The sequence below is a fragment of the Eptesicus fuscus genome, chromosome 8 (assembly GCF_027574615.1).
Source record: "Eptesicus fuscus isolate TK198812 chromosome 8, DD_ASM_mEF_20220401, whole genome shotgun sequence".
Lineage (NCBI taxonomy): Eukaryota > Metazoa > Chordata > Mammalia > Chiroptera > Vespertilionidae > Eptesicus > Eptesicus fuscus.
In genome coordinates this window covers 46,085,804-46,106,141 of record NC_072480.1, presented here as the reverse complement: position 1 = coordinate 46,106,141, position 20,338 = coordinate 46,085,804, and the positions used below count along the sequence as shown (strand labels likewise).

The 20,338-nt window shown below is 41.3% G+C and overlaps 1 protein-coding gene across 10 annotated transcripts in view; it reads right to left on the bottom strand.

Annotated features, from left to right (window-relative positions):
- SCEL (sciellin) overlaps positions 1 to 20,338 on the bottom strand; it is a 113,539-nt gene that overhangs the window by 68,019 nt on the left and 25,182 nt on the right. For 8 of the 10 annotated variants that reach the window (XM_054719882.1, XM_028148987.2, XM_054719879.1 and 5 more), the window contains 4 exons: positions 16,604 to 16,672; positions 15,996 to 16,034; positions 14,902 to 14,982; positions 12,269 to 12,334 (listed from right to left, as the gene is read on the bottom strand). In XM_054719882.1, the coding sequence (XP_054575857.1) occupies positions 12,269 to 12,334; positions 14,902 to 14,982; positions 15,996 to 16,034; positions 16,604 to 16,672 (255 nt within the window). The remainder of the gene's footprint in view (positions 1 to 12,268; positions 12,335 to 14,901; positions 14,983 to 15,995; positions 16,035 to 16,603; positions 16,673 to 20,338) is intronic. The other 2 variants (XM_054719880.1, XM_054719884.1) reach the window with 1 other exon arrangement.

Here is a 20,338-nt window from a genome sequence, read left to right as displayed (position 1 = left end):
CCAGGGTCTACTTGCTCCAAAGCCATCTGCTCTCCACAAAATCAAAACCACCATTCCCTCAATGTGCTCCAATTCTGCTCAGTTTTAGCAGGAAAAAAAAACCCTGGTTTATGTTATTGACACTAAGATTTGAATGACCATAGACAGCCCTTTAGCCTGTCAGGTGTTCATGCTATTAACTGAGGTGAGACTTATAACCTATACCTGATAACCTTTAGGCAATACTAAATGATGAAATAATTCTTTTTAATGGAAGAGTTTGGTTTTTATGGCTGGGCAGAGGGAGTTGTAGTTTGGAGGGTGATGTTTTGGGCAGAGAGCTTGCCCCAAGGAATCCTGATTCTCACAGCTTCTTCTTTGCCCCTGCTTCTGAACCTGAAGGCTCCCTCCTTTGTCATACTTCAAGGGGCTCCCCTGTCAAGGTAGAGACAGCCCAGGCTCTATGGGAGGGACAGGCAGTGGGAATCTGGGTTAAGGGGAAACAGGGATATTTTCTGTTTGTTGTTGTTTGAATGTATGAGTTAATTAAAACTAGTGTCAGGAGGTCAGAGACTATCTATGTTGATCCCACAGGACTGAGGAAAAAGCAGCTGATTGCTAAAGATTCACACCTTCATTCCACATTGTGAATCCGCTTCCTCTTCATTTTATTTGAATAACACTTTTAACAATAATACCCCTTAACTCAAGATAATGTTGTGTGTGTGTGTGTGTGTTGTGTGTGTGTGTGTGTGTTTAATGTTTTGAATGGGCATTTTAGGCATTCAAATAAGATTTTAAAATCACTGCACTTAGACATTTTACTGAGTGCATTAGAATCTTAATTTTTACAAAGCAGATTCTAGTTAATATACACATTTTTTTATTCAGGTAAAAATAAAATATATTGTTTCTATTTAGCATGACAGCAAACTTTGTAGAGGGTTTGGTACCCAAAGAGTTAAAAACATTGCAGCATAATTAGATAGGTTATATTTTACCATTTATAGTAACAGACAAAAATATATCACTGTAGTGCAAGGTTGCCATGGCAACACACTTCTCAATCAGGATTTTTTTTTCCCCAAATCTACCAATCAGCTAACAGAAAGTGAAAACCACTGAAGGAAAAGAGGTTGAAACAAATCTGGATGAAAAATTATGAAGGAACATAGCAAGCAAGCATTTAACTATATGGTCATTTTCCTAGGTGTTTCTCCATGATTTGTTTTATCAGATATTACGTATTTTGTTCTCTGTCTTTGAAAATGATTTCAGAAAAAAAACACACACACACCATATTGTTGTTTTGTTGTTACTGGTGGTGATGGCTTTTGTGTTAATTCTGAATCATTAAACATTAGGTAACAGTTGTAAACATTCATGCTGCCTGGTGAGCAACTACCTTAACTTAACTTCCAAGAGCTTCATTTGGCATTTAACCACTGAGTCTCTAAGTCACCTAAGTGCATAGTCAGAAGCACTGGATTTGCTATAAACAGAATACTAATATTGAAAGGTAGGTTCTGAAATCAGAAGCAACTTCAACATCAACTTTTCAGAAATCTTGTTTCCATATTTCATTGTGATGCAACTAAGCATTTCTCATGAATGGCACCTACTATCCACTCTATTGAATCAAGCCTGGCAAATGTTATCACTCCTGAAGGACTGGAAGGTGAGAAAAGGTTTAGGAACTTGAAAGTTAGGACATATACTAATGATTAGTGACAAACAGTTTTGGTGTCTGGCCTTTTAATAAATCTTCAAATGAAAGAAGTGGGAAAGGAAAAACTCTCACTGGCTCTGACCTTCTAATAATTTTGCACAATGATTATATTTGTGCTTTCTTATAAATATATATTTCACAATCTCTAGTGCATAGTCAGAGCTGAAATTACATAACAGCAAAGCATTAACTCTTAAAACAGAAATGATATTCTGAAAAGGTACCGGACCTTATCACAAATTATAAATGAGTATGTCCCCATAATTTCTTATACTAAATAACATTGTTCCAATGACATCATGTTTGGAATTACTGGATTTCCTGCTGCTACTAAATACAACTGATAAAGGAGGAATGCAGAGAAGGTGTCCTGGATAGAAATCCCATAATTCTGCACACACAAATAGACACATGCATGCACGCATACACACACATCACAGCATGCATTCTGACATTAGAATCTTTGCTCCTTCTCTCCTTGCTGCTTGGAAGAGCTCTGTCCTCTCCTCACCTCTGCACCTGGCTTACTCTCATCCATTCTTTAAGGTTTACCTCAGACATCTCCCCTTTGGACCCTACTGCACCTCAAACACACCCTCCGTTGCCTTCCTCCCTGTGCTGCCACATATTCTGTGGCTGTCTCAGCCTTTGTGCTTATCATACCCCCAAACAGCCACTCAGTTGGGGACAGGCTTCATGTTTAGCATCCCTGGCTCAAACTGACTCCCCCATGGACTTTGAATTTCTCGAAATAGGGACTGGGTTTACACATCTCTGCATTCCTGAATTCTAGCAAAGGTCTTTCCTAGCACACAGTCAGGGCTCAATAAGTGTTTTGGGGAAGAAAGAGAGACAGACACACAGTGGGATAGAGAGAACAAGAGAGCTATGTTTATTTTATTATTATATTTTTTAATCCTCACATGAGGATATTTTTCCCATTGATTTTTAGACAGAGTGGAAGGTAGGGAGGAGGAAGGAGGAGGAGGAGAAGAAGGAGGAGGAGGAGGAGAGAGAGAGAGAGAGAGAGAGAGAGAGAGAGAGAGAGAGAGAGAGAGAGAGAGAGAGAAACATCAATGTGAGAAATACACATTGATTGGTTGCCTCCCACTCACTCCCTGACAGAGTGGGATCGAGCCTGCAACCGAGGTACATGCCCTTGACCAGGAATGGAGTCCATGACCCTTTGGTCCATGGACCAACGCTCTAACCATGGAGCCAAACCAACCAGGGTGAGAGCTATGTTTAAACAGTCATCATAACTTAAGCACATAGAATAAAGCCTAACTACAACGAGACAACTCTGATAATGGGTTGAGGAAAATTCCTTATCTTGTATATACTAAGAAATATTAAAAGTAATTAATCACTATGTACTTATTAACAAATTACTATGGACAAATTTATTGATGAGTCAAAGGATTATAAGATGATGCTATCTAGTCAATGAGTATACCCCAAAGGTAAGTAATGTTTAAAGGTCATCCACAATGAATTGCCAAGTGAAGATTGCAGACCATGAGCTTTCTGAGTTCAGATTACAAAGACCACCCCTTGGGCTGAGAGAGCTGTGTGGAGGAAGTAACAATGTGAAGAATGGGCTGGTGTTGGCTGCCTCTCATTGCACTGCACCTTTACCACGTACTTGCACTAGTTAAGGTTTCATTTTCTGATTCCTCCTCTACCACTCCATGTATAGACACTGTCAATGTTCAACTTTCATTCTCTTCCCCTTTAATATTTTATCCATAGGTAACTTCACTCTGAAGATACCATATTTAAAATGTGGGGGCTCATTCCCAAATCAAATCTCTGGCCAACCTCTTGTCTGAACATCTCTCCCATTTCTCACTGCTTGGAAATTACCTCCACAAATATACTTTTCCAGTATCCCAGGCTCTACCTGCTAAACTCAACGCACATGCAGCTTCATAAGACCAACTGTGTACTTCTCATTTGCTCCTATCCCTTCCTACACTGATTGGTGACACCACTATGTTTAAAATCACCCTGGGATCGAAAGCCTAGCATTGTGTAATTTCTCTCCTGCCTCTCCTCAACCCCACTTCTTTCAGGACCCTTTCCTGAATCCCTTATTAGAAGCTCTCCTTATCACATCAGAGTTCCCAAAAAATGTTGATGCTTTTCTCATGATCCCACAGTTAATCTTGTGTTATGGTTACTTGTGCCACCATATATTATCCAAATTTTGGAGTTATAAAAGACCCCAAGCTGCTCTTATCCTTTGGAGCTCCCACTATGCTGCTGAGTGGAGTCACCTAGACATGTAAGCCTCATCTCTGACCAACCCCCTTCCCCCGCCGCCCCCCAAGTCTCATGCTGTCAGTCACTTTCTCCCCATGACAACCTGTCAAAGCACCATCAGAATGAAGCCTACAGTGTGCTACTGCCACCAGGTGGTCACATCTTTTTTCTTGATCAGCACATCCCCGGAACTACAATGACTGAATAAAGGTAGTAAGGGAGACAGAGAGGTCAATGACAGTTTTGACGTTTTAAGTGTGTGTGACTGGATGTTTATATTATTGAGACATGAAAAATAATTTTATTTTTAAAGGCAGCATAGAGTGCCTCCCAAAGAGTGAGTATAACATTATGTTTAGTTATGAGGACAAGCTTCTATGAGGATAGTCTGGCACAGATACAGAGACCTAAACTACCTGGCTTAAGTAATTTGTAGGTGAGCAGGAGGGAGAAGAAGAGAGGAAGAGGAAAATGAGGAAAAGAGAGATGGAAGAAAGAAGAAGTGAGGGGGTGCTGAGCAGACTAGCAACAGGGTCATGCCTACAGAGAAATGTCAGCCAATGAGAAAGGACCAATAGCAGCGGTGGCCAACGAACTTACAAATGGGAATTTGTAATGTAACATTTTACATAGTTTTGTCTGGGCTTCTACAATGCATTACTACCACTCCCGCCATCCCACATCCTTATTAAAATCTTATGCAAGTGGTATTTGGACAAACCAAGGAAAAGAAGCTGCTATCACCTATGCCTGAGTTAGTGCGGAGCAGAGAGAGCACAACAGAGATAAGCCCAAAGTGACATTTTGGAATCAGATTAAAACATGGCCACAAGAGCTCAACTGACCCTCTTGCATTCCGGGCAGAGGAAACCTTATATGTGAAGGGTCTGTGGAAGGTTGGAACAGAGAGCACAGGGAAGTTATGAGGGTCTGAGCTGGCAGTCAACACTAAGGATTTGTATCCTTATTCTAAGAATGATAAAGGTCACAATTTTTATTTAGGAGCATGATATGTTCCAATTAAAAGTAAATAAATATCATTCTGGCAACTGTGTGAAAAAGAGATTAGGGAAATGTGTATCAGTGTGAAGAAGGGAGAATACTTAGGTAGATACCGTTGTGATCCAGGGGAGACATGATGATAGAAATGGAAAGACATATATACATTCAAGAGGCATTCAGAAATCAATTGACAGGACTGACTGGTGGATTGAATATTGGTGGTTAAGAATGGAAGGGTGTAAAAAATAACTTCAGATTTTCAGTGGCACTGCCTGGCTGACATAGAGAACCAGGTTGGCGTGGAGAATTGTGAATTTTATTCTGAACATGTTGAGTTTGCAGTGCTTTTCAGATATTGAAGTGAAGGTGTCGAGTAGGCAGTTGGTCACCCAAGGTAACTCAGATAGGTATGGAATGGATATAAATGATGGATTTGAGAGCAAACAAGTGGCCATTGGAGCCCTGGGCATGGAAGATGCTGTAGAAGGACAGGGCACAGACTCAGAAGAGAAGAACAAGTTGGAGCCTTTAGGAACATCAGCATGTCATGCTTGACAGAGGATGATGGGTAGTAAAGGAGCCTGAGAAAGAATGGCTAGAGAAATAAAACCCAGGAGAGTGTGGTAGTGGTGGGGAGGAGGATATTTCTCAAAAAAACAAGGAGAGAGACTTCATAAAGGCAGGAATGGCCAGTGATGCCTTTTGAAAGGTCAAGGAGTCGTAGGGACTGAGAGGTCAAAAAGAATTTATCAGCAAGATCACTAGTGACCTGGGAGAGCTATTTCCATGAACTAATGATGATAGGAACCAGAAAGTGGAGATGGAAAGTATCATTAACAATTCCGAGAACTTCGTGGGTTTTCACTTTTTTTTGTAAGATTGGGCTATTAAATTTTAGGAAACACTATTTTAAGATGAAAGGGATTTAGACGTGGAAAGGGGAGAAAAACAGTGAAGCAGGGGTTTGATCAGAGAGGTAGGAAGAGAGACAGATGAATGTAATGAAGAACAGCTAAGATCTTGTTTCAGTCTTTATGAAAATGAAAAAAATTACCGGTTCTGATGGCCTTGGATAGATTTCAGAGAAAACAATAGTGTTGACATAGGTTGGTCATTCCAAACACTATGCTGTTGTTTCCCTTCTCAGCAAGAGAAGGAAGAGGAGGTCAGAGAACATTTATCTCCTGATGACCAAGGAGCTACCTTAGAAATCAGCTAATAGAGGTTTCATTTAAGCTCCAAACTTTACATGCTATATCTCGCTGACATGAATTACAACGTATCTCTTTAATCTTGTTTTATCAAAAAGGGGGCAAGAAGCTTTCACAGATATTCAGTTCTTAACTCCAGAATTTTATTTGATCACACAGCTCTTGACCCTTTCATTGAAAAACTAATGGATATCATTCATAAAATGATACTTATTTTAGGAAATTGCTTTTTTCTTTGGCTAAAATTTATGGTTACTTTAGAAAATTAAATTTTATCATTTAAGCTCTAGTTGACTTCAATAGCCTTATATTAATTGAATATATAGAATTATATGTAGATATAGTTATAGATGTAGATATGAAAATAAATATAGACATAAACACAGACTTATGTAGTCATAGGTATAGGTAAACATATAAATATAAATATTATTTATATTTTCTTCTGTTGATTAAAAAAAAAAGGCTTGAGACCTTTTAGGTGCAGTTTACATCATGCCAGTGATAGATTTTTATCCAAACACAATGCCAACAGAAGTTTGAATCCAAACACAACTAAATTTGATTGTTCCACACTATATAAGTCAAGAAAGGAACAAAGGAGGGTTGGAGTGGACCTTGATTTCAAAGGCCACAGAAAGGTCAAAGGTTAAAAAGTTGAGTGACCCAGGCAGTGTGCTCAGTGGTCAGAGCGTTGGCCTGTATACGAAAGGCTGCAGGGTTCCATTTCTGGTCAAGGGCACATACTTGGGTTGGAGGCTCCATCCTCTACTCTGGTGAGCATGTGCAGGAGGCAACCAATCCATATGTCTCTCTCACTTTGATGTTTCTCTTTCTCTCTGCCCCCTCCCTCCCTTCCACACACTCTAAGAATCAATGAAAAAAAAATATCCTTGGTTGAGGATAAACAGCAACAATGAAAAGTTCAGTAAAAATGCTAATTCTTATAATGATTGCAGAGTATGGTGGTCCTTTTTCACATGTGCTACACAAACAGGGATGTGTGGGAGAAATGAAATCTCTGATAAAGATCATGTGATGAAAAAAAAAGAAGGTTCACAAAATGAAGAACAGAAAAGACAGTGAGAGTGTCAGTATTAGGGGAAAATTCCTTTGCAGAAGATTGGAGGGGAGAGAAAAGGGAGAAGGAAACCAGTATATAAGTGAAGGATGAAAGAAAATAAGGTTAACATTGAGCTATTAGCTAATATTAAAAATCACATTTTTTCTCTGGCCAGGTGGCTCAATTGGTTGGAGCATTCCATACACTAAAAGGTTTTAGGTTTGAGTCCCAGTCAGATCACAGACCTAGGTTGTGGGGTTGATCCTCAGTCATGGCATGTATGGGAGGCAACCAAACAATGTCTCTTTCTCTCTCTCTCTCTCTCTCTCTCTCTCTCTCTCTCTCTCTCTCTCTCTCTCTCTCTCTCTTCTCTCTCTCTCTCTCTCTCTCTCTCTCTCTCTCTCTCCCCCCTTCTCCTTCTCCCTCTCCCTTTCTCTCCCTCTCTCTCTAAATTCAGTTTAAAAAAAACACACAAACTTATCCTCAGATGAGAATTTAGAAAAAAACATATTTTTAATCTGTGTTTGACCTATTTTCATTTTCTTTGGGCTCTTCTGAGGACAAAGGTCTCTTTTTGAAGCTTTTGCTTTCTTTCATCATTTAATAATTGCTTCTATTTTTCAGATTTTAGTAAAAAGACTATTTCTCAGCCCTGGGAATGCCCTGGCATTAAAGGTAAGAAACAGAAGCTTTACTTTGAGCTCTTCCAAAGAAAATCACTTTAGAAATAAAAGGCATTGCTATGTTGTTATTACTCTCTTCTTCCCCCCGAAAGCTTGGCATGGCATTAGCTCTGATCCTCACATAGAAGTCTTTCAGTTTAGCCATTATATTAATAATCTGTGCTCTATAAAAGGAATGAATATCTAAACTGATCAACCTAGTCCAATAATCTTCTCTTTTCCTTAGTTCTGGTGCTGTGGATCTGAGCCAGGAATCAGAAATAGGAGCACTTTATCTTCCATGTAAATCACATTCAGCAAACATTCATTGTAAGGGCACATAGCCAAGATCTGTCAGTTCTGTGCATAGATCCACAGCTCAATGCGCATTGAGAACATGAGATGTTAACTCATGAATAATCCTTCCACATTTTTGCACAGTTATATAACCAGTTGCTTATTATAATAATAATTTACATTAATATTGGAATACTAAATAGAAGACAAATGTACTAAGTTATTTTGGAAATAAGTAATATATATATTTCTAAGTGCCAGTTATTCTCTATCAAGACAAAAGTTGATGGATTTTATAATACTCAGGAAGTAATAGCAGCTAGTAAAACTCCTACTTAAAACTTTTCCCACTTAGGTAGCCAAGTATCACTCATAGAGAAATATCTAAACACAGCTGGAAGGGAAAGAAGGTTTTAAACTAGAAATATAATCCATACTTGACAGTTCATATAATTGGAAGTCACCTACTAATGAGTAGGCTTTTTTAAAAAACATTTTAACAGAAGGTGGATATAATTCCAAGTTGTGATTATTCAGCATGTTCGCTAATGTTATATCCATATATATAAAAAGCAAGGGGCCGTGATGACCGAAACAACCAAACAACTGGTCACCATGAGGTGGCATTGACTGGCGAGTGGGCTGAACTGCTGACCTCTTGGTCCCTCCCCTGGATCCCACGGGCAGCGGCAGCTTCCTCCCACCTCCCGTGGGCAGTGGCAATTCGCTCCTGCCTCCCACGGGCAGCGGCTCACTCCTGCCTCTTGCTCCCGCTTCCTGCGGGCATCAGCGCTCCCACCCGCCTCAAGCAAACTTCCGCTGCCCACTGTAGCCAGCAAACCAGCTCTATCAGGGGTTGGGGCCAGCCAACCTCACAGCCCCTAACCCTGCCAGCCTGCCCTTGATCAGACTCTCCCATTCCAATCAAGAGCGGGCTGAACAGAGCCTGGACCCTTCCTGGCAGCCCCAAGTCCCTGGGGTTGAGAATTCTAATGGCCCTGCCCAGAGAGTAGAGGTGCCTGACAGGCAGGGACAGGGACCACAGGCCTCCAGGGAGCACCGCAGAGTTGGCAAGGAGAGGAGAGGGCCTGCAAAGGGGGAGGAGGCCAAGCCAGCGGACATCAGCCCAGAATCCAGCCCTTCCCCCAGGAGGCAGCAGGCCCTCAACCCAGAACCCCAGCCCAAATCAGAAGAGCCCGAGGGGGCTTCAGGAAGCTCTCTGCAGAGCTGCGCATTGAGAACAAGAGACTTCGTGAGGCCCTGACCCAGCCCACGCTGTGGCTGGCGCAGCTCACGGTGGAGCTGGAGTGCGCCACGCAGGGGCAGGAGCACTTTGCAGAGAGGCCAGCCCTCCTGGAGCTGGAGAGATTTGAGTGCAGGGCCCTGGAGCACATGGCCGCTGAGCTGGAAGAGGAGCTGAAGGGCCTGTCCAACCACCGGGCTGACAATCAGCGCCTCAAGGATGAGAACGCGGCTCTGATCTGCATCATCAGCAAATTGTCCAAGTGACCCCGGAGGACTTGCCCCTGCACCCGCATTTATACAGCTGCTTCTGCCACACGCACCCCTTCCCCTGTGTGAACACGAGTGACAGGGCTGCCGGGGAGTCTCTGAGAAGCCATAACCTCCCCTATGGACCTCCAGGCTGGGAGGGGAGGACAGAGCCCCCAGGAGCCAAGGGGGCCATCTGAGGCCAGGATGGAGACGGGAGGCTGAGCCAGGTAGGGGGACCAGGGCTGAAGGCAGGACCAGGAAGGAACTGAGGACCAGGAAGTGCCAGGACCAGTAGCCAGGACCAGAGTGTCCACCCGGAGGTCCCCTCTCACGTGTGCTGCCACCAGTCACCCCTCCTGCCCCTGAGCAGGGATCTGAGAATGTGCCAAGCATCTGCTGGCCTGGGCTGGGTGGGCCTGTATATAGGGTCCATGTGCAATAGGGAGGGATGTCTTCTATTTTTTGCTGCCCCCTCCCCAATGCAGTTGGGGGCAATCAGGCCAGCAGGGGAGGGCAGTTGTGGACGATCAGGCCAGCAGGGGAGGGCAGTTGGGGGTGATCAGGCCAGCAGGGGAGGGCAGTTGGGAGCGATCAGGCTGGCAGGGGAGCGGTTAGGGGTCAATCAGGTCACCAGGGGAGCGGTTAGGAGGCGATCAGGCTGGCAGGTAAAAGCAGTTAGGGGCAATCAGGCAGGCAGGCAGGCAGGCAAGCGGTTAGGAGCCAGTGGTCCCAGATTGTGAGAGGGATGTTCGACTGAGGGGCCCCGGATTGGAGAGGGTGAGGGCCAGGCTGAGGGACACCCCCCATGCACTAATTTTGTGCACCAGGCCTCTAGTATAAATATAATAGATATAAATAATAGAATACACACACATGGGGAGAGAGAGAGAGAGAGATGCAATGACAGGCATGAGAAAAGCACCTTGATCTCTTTGTGTCTATTCATGGACTAATGTTTATGTCCATATAGATATAACCTGAATTATAACAAAGGACACTTCTTTTCAAATATTTCTATTATTTGGAAATAAAAGAGAGATTAAAAGCCTGCACAGCAGATGAAAATTTTAAGAAATAAGTGGCCAGATTATTATGATCTCTGAATGCATAATAATCTGGCCACTCAGTGTGTGTGTGTGTGTGTGTGTGTGTGTGTGTGTGTGTGTATTAGAAGCCCAGTGCATGAATTCGTGCATGGGTGGGGTCCGGCCAGCCTGGCCAGGAGTAGGGGACATGGTCGGTTAGCCGGCCTGCCTGCTGGTCAAACTCCTGGTCGAGGGGACAATTTGCATATTAGCCTTTTATTATATAGGATATACACTGAGTGGCCAGATTATTATGTGTTCAGAGATCATAATAATCTGGCCACTCAGTGTAAATCCCATTGAAACATGGAAATACTTGGTAAAGATATTCCAGGGGTTGAAAACATGAAAACAATTTTAGGCACCCTAAATCAAAACCAAATAGGAGACCTGTTTTTCTTCACATGTTAGTGATGACATAGGCTATAGGAGTGATCCACACTTGTGCCTGCTTCTCTGAAGGCCAGAGTGTAGACTCCATGTTTTATGATACACACCCCACGATACACACCCCACGATCCTAGATACACACCCCACGATCCTAGAACCATAACTGTGCACAGTAACACTTACTCAATATTTATTAATTTAAATTGTTGCTGGCGTTCCTGTTTAGAAATTGTAGAACAAGCTGTCTCCAACATGGCCTATAATTTTAGTTTAATTATTGCTCTCAACAAACAAAAAATAAAAATAGAAAACACCCATCTATCACTTAGAGTTTGCAGAGAACTTGCCACACATACCCCCATGCTGTCATCTGGGTTCACCACAGACTAGAAGCTGCTGTGCACCAGGAGCCCATGTGGGAGCCCCGCCTAGTGCTTGACTCTGTTCTCTCCTCTGCCACTCTTACCGGTTAAATCCGTATGTTGAAGCCCTAACGCACAGTGCCTGAGAAAGTGCTCTTATTGGGAAAAAGGCTCATTGTAAATGTAATTAGTTAAGTTAGGATTGGGTCATCCTGGAGTAGAATGGGCCCCATGTCTGATATGACTGGTGTCCTTATAAGAAAGGGAAATTTGGACACAGACACGCACACGGGGAGGACACCATGTGAAAGTGAAGCAGAGATCAGGATGATGGTTATACAAATTAGGGAATGGCAAAGGTTGTCAGGAAACCACCAGAAGCTAGGGAAGGGCATGGAACACATCCTCTCTCACAGCCCTCAGAAGGAACCAACCCTGCTGACACTTTGACCTCAGACTTCTATTCTCCAGAACTATGAAACAATACATTTTTGTTAAGCCACCCCATTTGTAGTACATTGTTACATCAGCCCTTAGCAAACTAATTCAGCTACTTATGTACTCCTTACAGTTTGTCAGCTTTCCTACCAGGGCTGCATTCCAAGGGGCATTGTCTTGTTCAGCACTCAGAGTTCACAAAACTGTCACATCCACAATTATACATTGTCAATATCTAACACTTTTTCCCATCAAATTACATAGCGACTACATTTGGCACCTCTCCCTTACCTTCTGCTTGCTCCTGTGCTTGGAGTGGCATTATATCCTGGAGGGGGCGGTGGAAACCAGGACTGTCTGTTAAGAAATGGCATCTGTTATCAACACTGTACTCGAAAGGCCTGACCCCCGCCCCCCCACCACACACATGTCTACAGGAAAAGCTGAAAATAATTAGACTAAACAAAAGCAACGAGATGACTTTTTTACAAGGCCCTGGAAATAAAATAAAGGATACTTCATAAATGCAGTAGAAAGTAACTGTCCTAGATCTCAGTGAGGAGGGAGGAAGGGGGACAGGGGTGGGAGTGGGGGTGGGAGAGAGATTAACCAAGGAGCCTATATACACATATGCATAGCCCCTGGCATGGACACTAGTGCAGTGGAGGCCTGGGATGGGGTAGGGGTTCAGTGAAGGGGGCAAGGCAGGGGAGGAGGGGAAAATGGGGGACATCTGTAATACTGGCAACAATTTTAAAAAATAAAACAACAACAAAGAAACTAACCATCCTCTACACAAGGCTATCTGCTTCCCTACATAAATTCCTCTCCTGTGTCTTTTAACACTAAACAATGTGGAAATTTCTTTAAAAAGAGAGCTGAAGGAAATCTGAAAAATAATAACATTTTTTAAATCTTTTTATAGTAGATCCATAAAAATACCTCATTTTTCTCTCTATTTTCTGCATTTCGCAATAAAAATAATAACAATTTTATGCTCTACTTAAAATATGGCTTTAAAAAAATTGTGATAGAAAATTCTGACAAGTAAGAATGCTGAAAACATAAATGAACACCACAGCAATGCTAACCTCAATTACACACACACACACACACACACACACACACACACACACACACACATAGAGGGTGTCCCCCCAAAAATGTATACACACAATGTCTGTAAATTCTATTACATTTTGAAAAGGAAATGTATTTTAATAAACACTGCCTTTATAATTATTCAAAGTGTGTATATATTTTGGGGATGCCCTGTACATGCTTATGTACAAATACATATGTACCCAATTAGAAAAATGTTTTCCCATTACAAGGGCATAATTTTAGTTGGTAGAAATAGCTAAGGGCTCTGTCAAAAAGATTAAGATATAAACCAAAGATGAAGATGTTCAGAGAAGAGTGACAGAGCCTAGAGCAGAGAGGGCTTGGGTAGGAGGACATAGAGTTGGCTTTAAATTCCTGAAACACAAGGCAAAGTCAGGGTGGCAGAGTGGGTAAACCCTGAGTTCGCCTCCTCCCACAAACACATCAAAATTATAATTAAATTATAGAACAACCTTCACTGAGAACCACCTGAAGACTACCTAACAGGATCCTATAACGAAGGATATAAAGAAGAAGCCACATCAAGACAGATAAGAGGGATAGAGACAAGGTCCCAGCAGTTCCAACACACACAATTAATAAACCAGAGGGATATCTCGGCTTTGAAGGAGCAATGAGTCTGAGCCCCATATGGGGCTTTTCAGCTGGGGGCACCTGTGCTGGGAAACAAAGTTCCCATAACATCTGGCAAGGACTATATCTGAGAGAGGAAAAGGTCTGTGGGAGACTGAGATACTGGCCTTAAAGGGTATGCACACAAACTCACTAGCTCCAAGCTCTAGCACAGAGGCAGCAGTTCCAGAATTGCCTGGGTCATACAGAGGAAGAATTCAATTGAATAACTTTAGGGCAAGGGCAAGGATTGTTGTAAACTCTCTCTTGGGACAGAAGGGTTGGCAGGTTCCATTGTTTCTTTGCTGAGCTCTACTCCTACCTAGCTATCCCTGCACAGGTGGTTGTAAAATCTGCACTCTCCATTAACCTGGCTAACACTAATTTCCCAATTCTAATAATTCCCTGGGATCTGGCCCTGGCCAGCCAGCTTACCCAGCCAGAGCCTTTTCCCGAGGCTTCAGACTCTCTACACAAGCAGCAGCCAGCCTCTGCTCACACCGCAGTCTCTTCCAAACACCTTCAAGCTCCACACAAGTGACAGCTGTCCTCAGCTTGCACTAAAGTTCCTACCACACAACCCCAAAACCCACACAAATGGTGGCTGGCCTCTGCCTGAACCAGGGCCCTTCCCAAGATGCTCCCTTGTGCACTGTTGGTGGAAATGTAAAATGGTACAGCCACCATTGAAAACAATATGGAGAGCCCTCAAAATATTAAAAATATTGCTCTCATATGACTCTCTGCTTGGAAGGAGGGTCAGCCGGATCCACAGAGCAGAGGAGGCACCACCAAGCAAGCTGGTCTCAGGAGCCTGGCCCCCTGTGGCCACACCGGTCATTATTTCAGGGAAAGACATTCCCTGTATAGGATTTTATTAAAATGTGTTACCTGAATATCTGGGCTCTATTGTCAAAAACAACACCTAGATATTCAAGGCCCTGAGGGAACTGGAGAAAAGATCCCACGTTTGAAATGGAGATTGGGGGGTGGGGGGTGGACTGAAGTTTGCGGACAACAGAATTGACCAGGCAGCGGATCCCTGGGAAGCGGAGGGGCGAGGAGGAAGGGCAGAGCAACTTCTGAATGCTGCCTGGGGCCTTGGTAGGTGATTCGGTTCCGTAATTATTAAAGAAGAATCCCTGAGAGAATATGGGCAAGAGGCTGACACAAGGGGCCCACCGTACCTCTTTTTCTTTACAGGGGTTGTAGCAGAGGTGGGAGGGAGGGTGCTGGTGGTGTTCGGACTGACAAAACCTCCAGGTCGCCTGTTGAATCACAAGAACAAATATTCACGTTCCTGAAACTTTTTCATTCTATCTCACCGTTCAAGGACTTATAACCTTCTCATACTCCCACCCACTCGCCATCCACCACAAAATGTTTAACTTGAAGATGGAGGACAAAAATAAAAAGTTCTTCTTCAGTTTATCTATTTTATAAATTGACAGGTTCTCATCTTAGTAACTAAAACCCAGGGAACTGAATGAGGAAATCATTCATTACATGACATTAATTGTGTGTCTAAAATCCAGACCAATCAATTCGGGTGTGCTATGAATATATATATATATATATATATATATATACACACATACATATACATGTATATGTATATATATACACAAATATATAAATATATATATATATATGCATTTTATGTATATATGTTTTAATCTTATAATTATATTGTGACTAAAAATTATATCTTCCTTCCTCTCTCTAAAATCCATGAACATATCCTCAGGTGAGGATTAAAGAAAAAACATTTTAAATCTACCTAGTTTGGGTAATTTACAACTGCCAATAGTACATTAAGGGAAAATATATTTCATCTGAATAGGTTGTTAACAAAACCATGATTGCATGACTCAGTTGAGTTGTAGATATGATGGGTGTTTGGAGAGGCACTTGAATGTGGGGAAAAAATGATTTAATTGCATGGGAATAAGAAAAAATAAAATGGTTCTGTGGGGACAAAACAAACAAAAAAATCTAGATTTAAAAAAGAAAAGAAAAGAAGTAGTTAGGCTTTGGTGTTTGGTTAAGAGCAGAGCTCAGCAGATCTTTTCTGTTAAAGTCCACATAGGAAATATTTGAAGCTTTGCAGACCATTTCAGTCTTTCTACAGTTTCCCCCTGCCTAAGCAATTGTATTACAATTAAACTTTGGCCTGATGGAAGTATATCCTGTTTTGTTTTGTTTTGTTTGTTTGTTTTTAACACATATAAAGAAATACACTTTATTCTGAAAACGTAACTTCAATTAGAAAAGTACATACATTTTTGTTGCTTCTGGTGATCTAAATGCGGACATATTTCTAGAAGAAAAAAAAGACAAAAGTTTGAGCAGCCACGAAGAATTAATACATACTTGCATCTATTTGACATTGTCCATGAATTTTAAATTATGATTGTTAAGGGTTAGAGATTATCTGAGAGAAAGAAAAGGAAAGCATCAGAATTTGAGTAAATTTGGTAATGTGATTTTATAATATTTTACTGTCTTGTACTAGATTGCAGAGGAAATTTTTTTCTTTCAGGAAAGTATTTTTTTCAGTAATTTTGTTTAGCAATAAGAATTTAAAAGTTGACATTTACGTATATTTGCTAATCTATCCATCAGGACAAGCATAAATGTGGTAGGAACGATGGCCTGAAGCAATGATCTCTTTTGAACTTTAAGCCAGGAAACAAGATTTTACATTTCTCTAACCATGAACAGGAATAAAGATTTTTACTCCAGACTTTTTTGTGTTAAAAAACAACAACATAGAGGATAAGAATTTACAGAAATATATTAAGTAAGGTTGAAGAATTGTAAGTAAATAAGTCATGCTTAGAAATATATTGAACTTGAGCCTTTCCCAAAGTTAGTAGATACTGGTACCTATTGGTTAGTTGATTATCCAAGGTTTTGGCCTTATATGTTTTAGCAGCATCATGTCTGTCTGAGATCCTTTATGAAGAAACAAGACAAAAGATTGGATGAACATTACATTATTAAACTCCTTTTAGACTTCTTTTATGCTAGAATAACTCATGACATAACCTTTCTCTAGTAAAAAGAGAAAGGTGTTACATTTAGAAAATTTTTACAATTAAGAAGCTACCTGTGGCAAAAATCTATTTATGAGGTAATTTTGATAGAGTTTGGAATTTTTAAAGTTCATGCTTTGCAATTAGCCTTTCTGATTCATTGAGCATTTAACTCGTTAACTATTTTATATTCATTATTGTTTAGTAATACACATAGACAATAACAGTACTTTCTATGTTGGTAAAGTACACCGAAGGAAGACAAGTATTTTTTAAATGTTTTGTGGCATAGACAATCTCATTTTATTTCCCTCTGAGCACACAGGAAGACCACATTTCTCAGTCTTCATTAAGTTGGGACCACGTGATCGAGTTCTGGACTGGAGAATGTAGGCAAAAATCTTGTTTGCCACTTCCAGACACATCCTAAAACCTCTTGCATGATACCCATGCTCCTTATTCTCCTTCCCTTATGGCTTTGGTGCCCATGGATTGAAGGTGGCAGCTTTAAATCATGGAAAGAACATGGGTCCCTGAGTGACTTCATGAGCAGAGTCCCCTATTCTTCCATCAATCACATTGGACTCTGATGAGAGCAAGCAGTAATCTATTGTGCTAACCCACAGAGATTTGGGGGTGAGAGAAGGAACTTGTTAAAAGAGTTACATTACCCTGGTGAATTAATTTACTTTGACTTTTCATTAATAGGGCCTACTAGCCATCAGAGGGTTTAATCACTCTACTCTCAGCTCTCCTCAAGGAGGATGGGTCTAGATAGGGTGTGTTTGTCTGTCCCTTGGGTCAAAAAAGACAAATTAGAAACCCTGGAGTCTCTATGCCTATGGCGGGATCTCATGATTGTAGCCCCTGTTTCATCCCTTCCTTCCCTCACACCAGGCTCTTCCTGAGATGTGGGCTGTCTTCTGGAACATTCTGCAGACTTGCATAAAACTAGGATGGAACAAAATTAGGGTCAGGAGAACAGAAGGTCAGTGAGACTTTTCTACTGATCCCACACTATGGGTCTACTATGACCGTCTCGAAACTTTCACTTTTACCAACAATTTTAGTACAGGGCTTTATATAAACCATTTCTGGGAAGATGGACACGATGCCTCATTCTTAAAAAAATTTATGTGAGAAAAAATATGACTCAATTGTCATTCATTTAAAATAATTTAAATTCCTAGATGTCATTTTGACATGTGTAACTAAAATATTGGGTAAATACATCAAAATTTTATGAGTCAGCCCCAAACACAGTTTCTGTTTATGGTAAATAACTAGAGGCCTGGTGCACCAATTTGTGCACCAGTGGAGTCCCTCTGCCTAGCCTGCGGGATCAGGCTGAAACAGCTCTCTGACATCCCCCGAGGGATCCTGGATTGCCAGAGGGCGCAGGCCAGGCCAAGGGACCCTACCAGTGCATGATATGGACCGAGGAGGGATGCGGGAGGTTGGCCAGCCAGGGAGGGACTGCAGGAGGGCTCCAGGGTGTGTCTGGCACGTCTCACGCAGTCCCGATCAGCCAGACCCCAGCAGCAAGCTAATCTACAGGTCAGAGTGTCTGCCCTCTGGTGGTCAGTGCACATCATAGCGACTGGTCAACCGGTCAACTGTCTGCCCCCTAGTGGTCAGTGCACATCATAGCAAGCAGTTGAGCAGCCTTAGCGTATTATTAGCATATTATGCTTTGATTGGCTGAACAGACAATTGGATGACTGGACACTTAGCATATTAGGCTTTTATTATATAGGATGCCACAAACTGATAACTCTTAAATGTAAAAGGGAAGGAAGCTCCAGAGCTCCATATTCTCAACAGACTGTTCACAATACAGCCATTAGCTTATACAGAATCCTAGAGTCCATGATAAAAATCTCCTACCTAAGGGGACCATCAGGCAAAGACTATGAATATGTCTCCTGCACTAACTGCTACTGAGCCTCCAAGATGTTTCTATGTAAAGGACTGCAGTAAACCACTGTGGGTACCATATGTAAGATGTCAGATAATCCTAAATCCTAAATGCCCCTGGGAAATTCTACTCAGACTTTATAGCTGCTTATGAGATCTTCATATAAAGTAAAAATCATCTTGGGAAATTGCTACTGTGGAACACTGAAAGCAACAATCAGTCTAAAGCAAACAGAACCTCAATACCAAACGTTCTTGAGGTTTAAGTAAAGGTGAGTTCTGACATTAAATGAATTTAATAAAAATTCTACAGTGTAAGTCTAAGAAGGCAATATAGCATTTAATAATACAAATGGTTACCTATTTCTCTTTACTGCTCATTTTATACATTTTACTTTACTCTTCAGAACATCCCTATAATATAGGTGTAATTATTTTCATTTTATAGATGAAGAAATGGAATCTCAGAGAAGGTGGGTGACATTCTCTTGGCCACATAACCAGGAAGTAGTCTATCTCCAAACTCTGTCCAGTAGGGCCCCAGGTCATCACACATCGGATTCTGTTGTGGATTGTTCCAAACCTCCTTCAGTTATTATTCTTCACCTCCTCTATCTCTTCCAGTCTATGAATAATCATGGGGAGAACTCTAAACCACCATTCCAATATGTATGCCAATGTCTTATTACTTAGAGAGATTACTTTGTGCTACTCTGGGAAATTAAGTTTTTGCAAACTTGTGATAAATAGGTTATTTAATAGGAATCGGTTTTGGAGATAGAAAATACCCAATGTCATTAACAATATTATTTGGTGTACATTTCCACAAAAAACACTAGAGGTCGCCCTAACTTAGATTTTCCAACTTCATCATTAAACCACTGTCAGGATTTGTGTCATATAACATGCTACATACACTATTATTTATTTATGTTTCTTTATAATATCTCATATTTTTAAACTAAATATGTATATTTAAAGGGAACTTTTCAAATGTAAACTCAGTACTTTTATCATTTCATTTAAACTAAATTCATTTTTATTGAAATGCACATATACCCATACACCATATATATTTTGTCATCTTCCTACTAAAATTATTCCATATCTTGCATTAGGAGTGGCCTTCATTATGGGACCAAACTCCTTCTAACAGCACTTGCCTTTCTATACTGACCCCTGTGTCCTCTCCCAAACATTTATTTTCACACTCTGAGAGATATAGATTACTGTTGGGAGACATGACTGCCTGGGAAATGGGTTGACCAGGACATTTATCCCAAACATGCTACTAAAGTTCTGCATCAATAAAGCAGGTTATCTCTGGCTTCATATTTTAGTGTATAAAATTAAGGTTTGTGGCTATATTGGTGGTTCTGAATTTTGTCTGCACATTAGAATCACTTTATAAACTTTAAAAAAAAAAGTCTGGATCCCACTTCAGACTAATTAAATCCAAAATTTTGGGATGAGAGGTGGTGGGAACAAGTTAACAGTGACAGTTGAAAGCTCTCTCAGTAATTCTAACATGCAGCTGAGCTGATGGTGGCTCAGCTAGTTTGCCCATGTGGTCCGGTCTGGTCTGGTCTGGTCTGGCTAATGCTTCAGGCTCTATACTGACTGGCCTGATAAACTTTCAGACACAGAGCCTACAAAGGCTTAGTTCTCC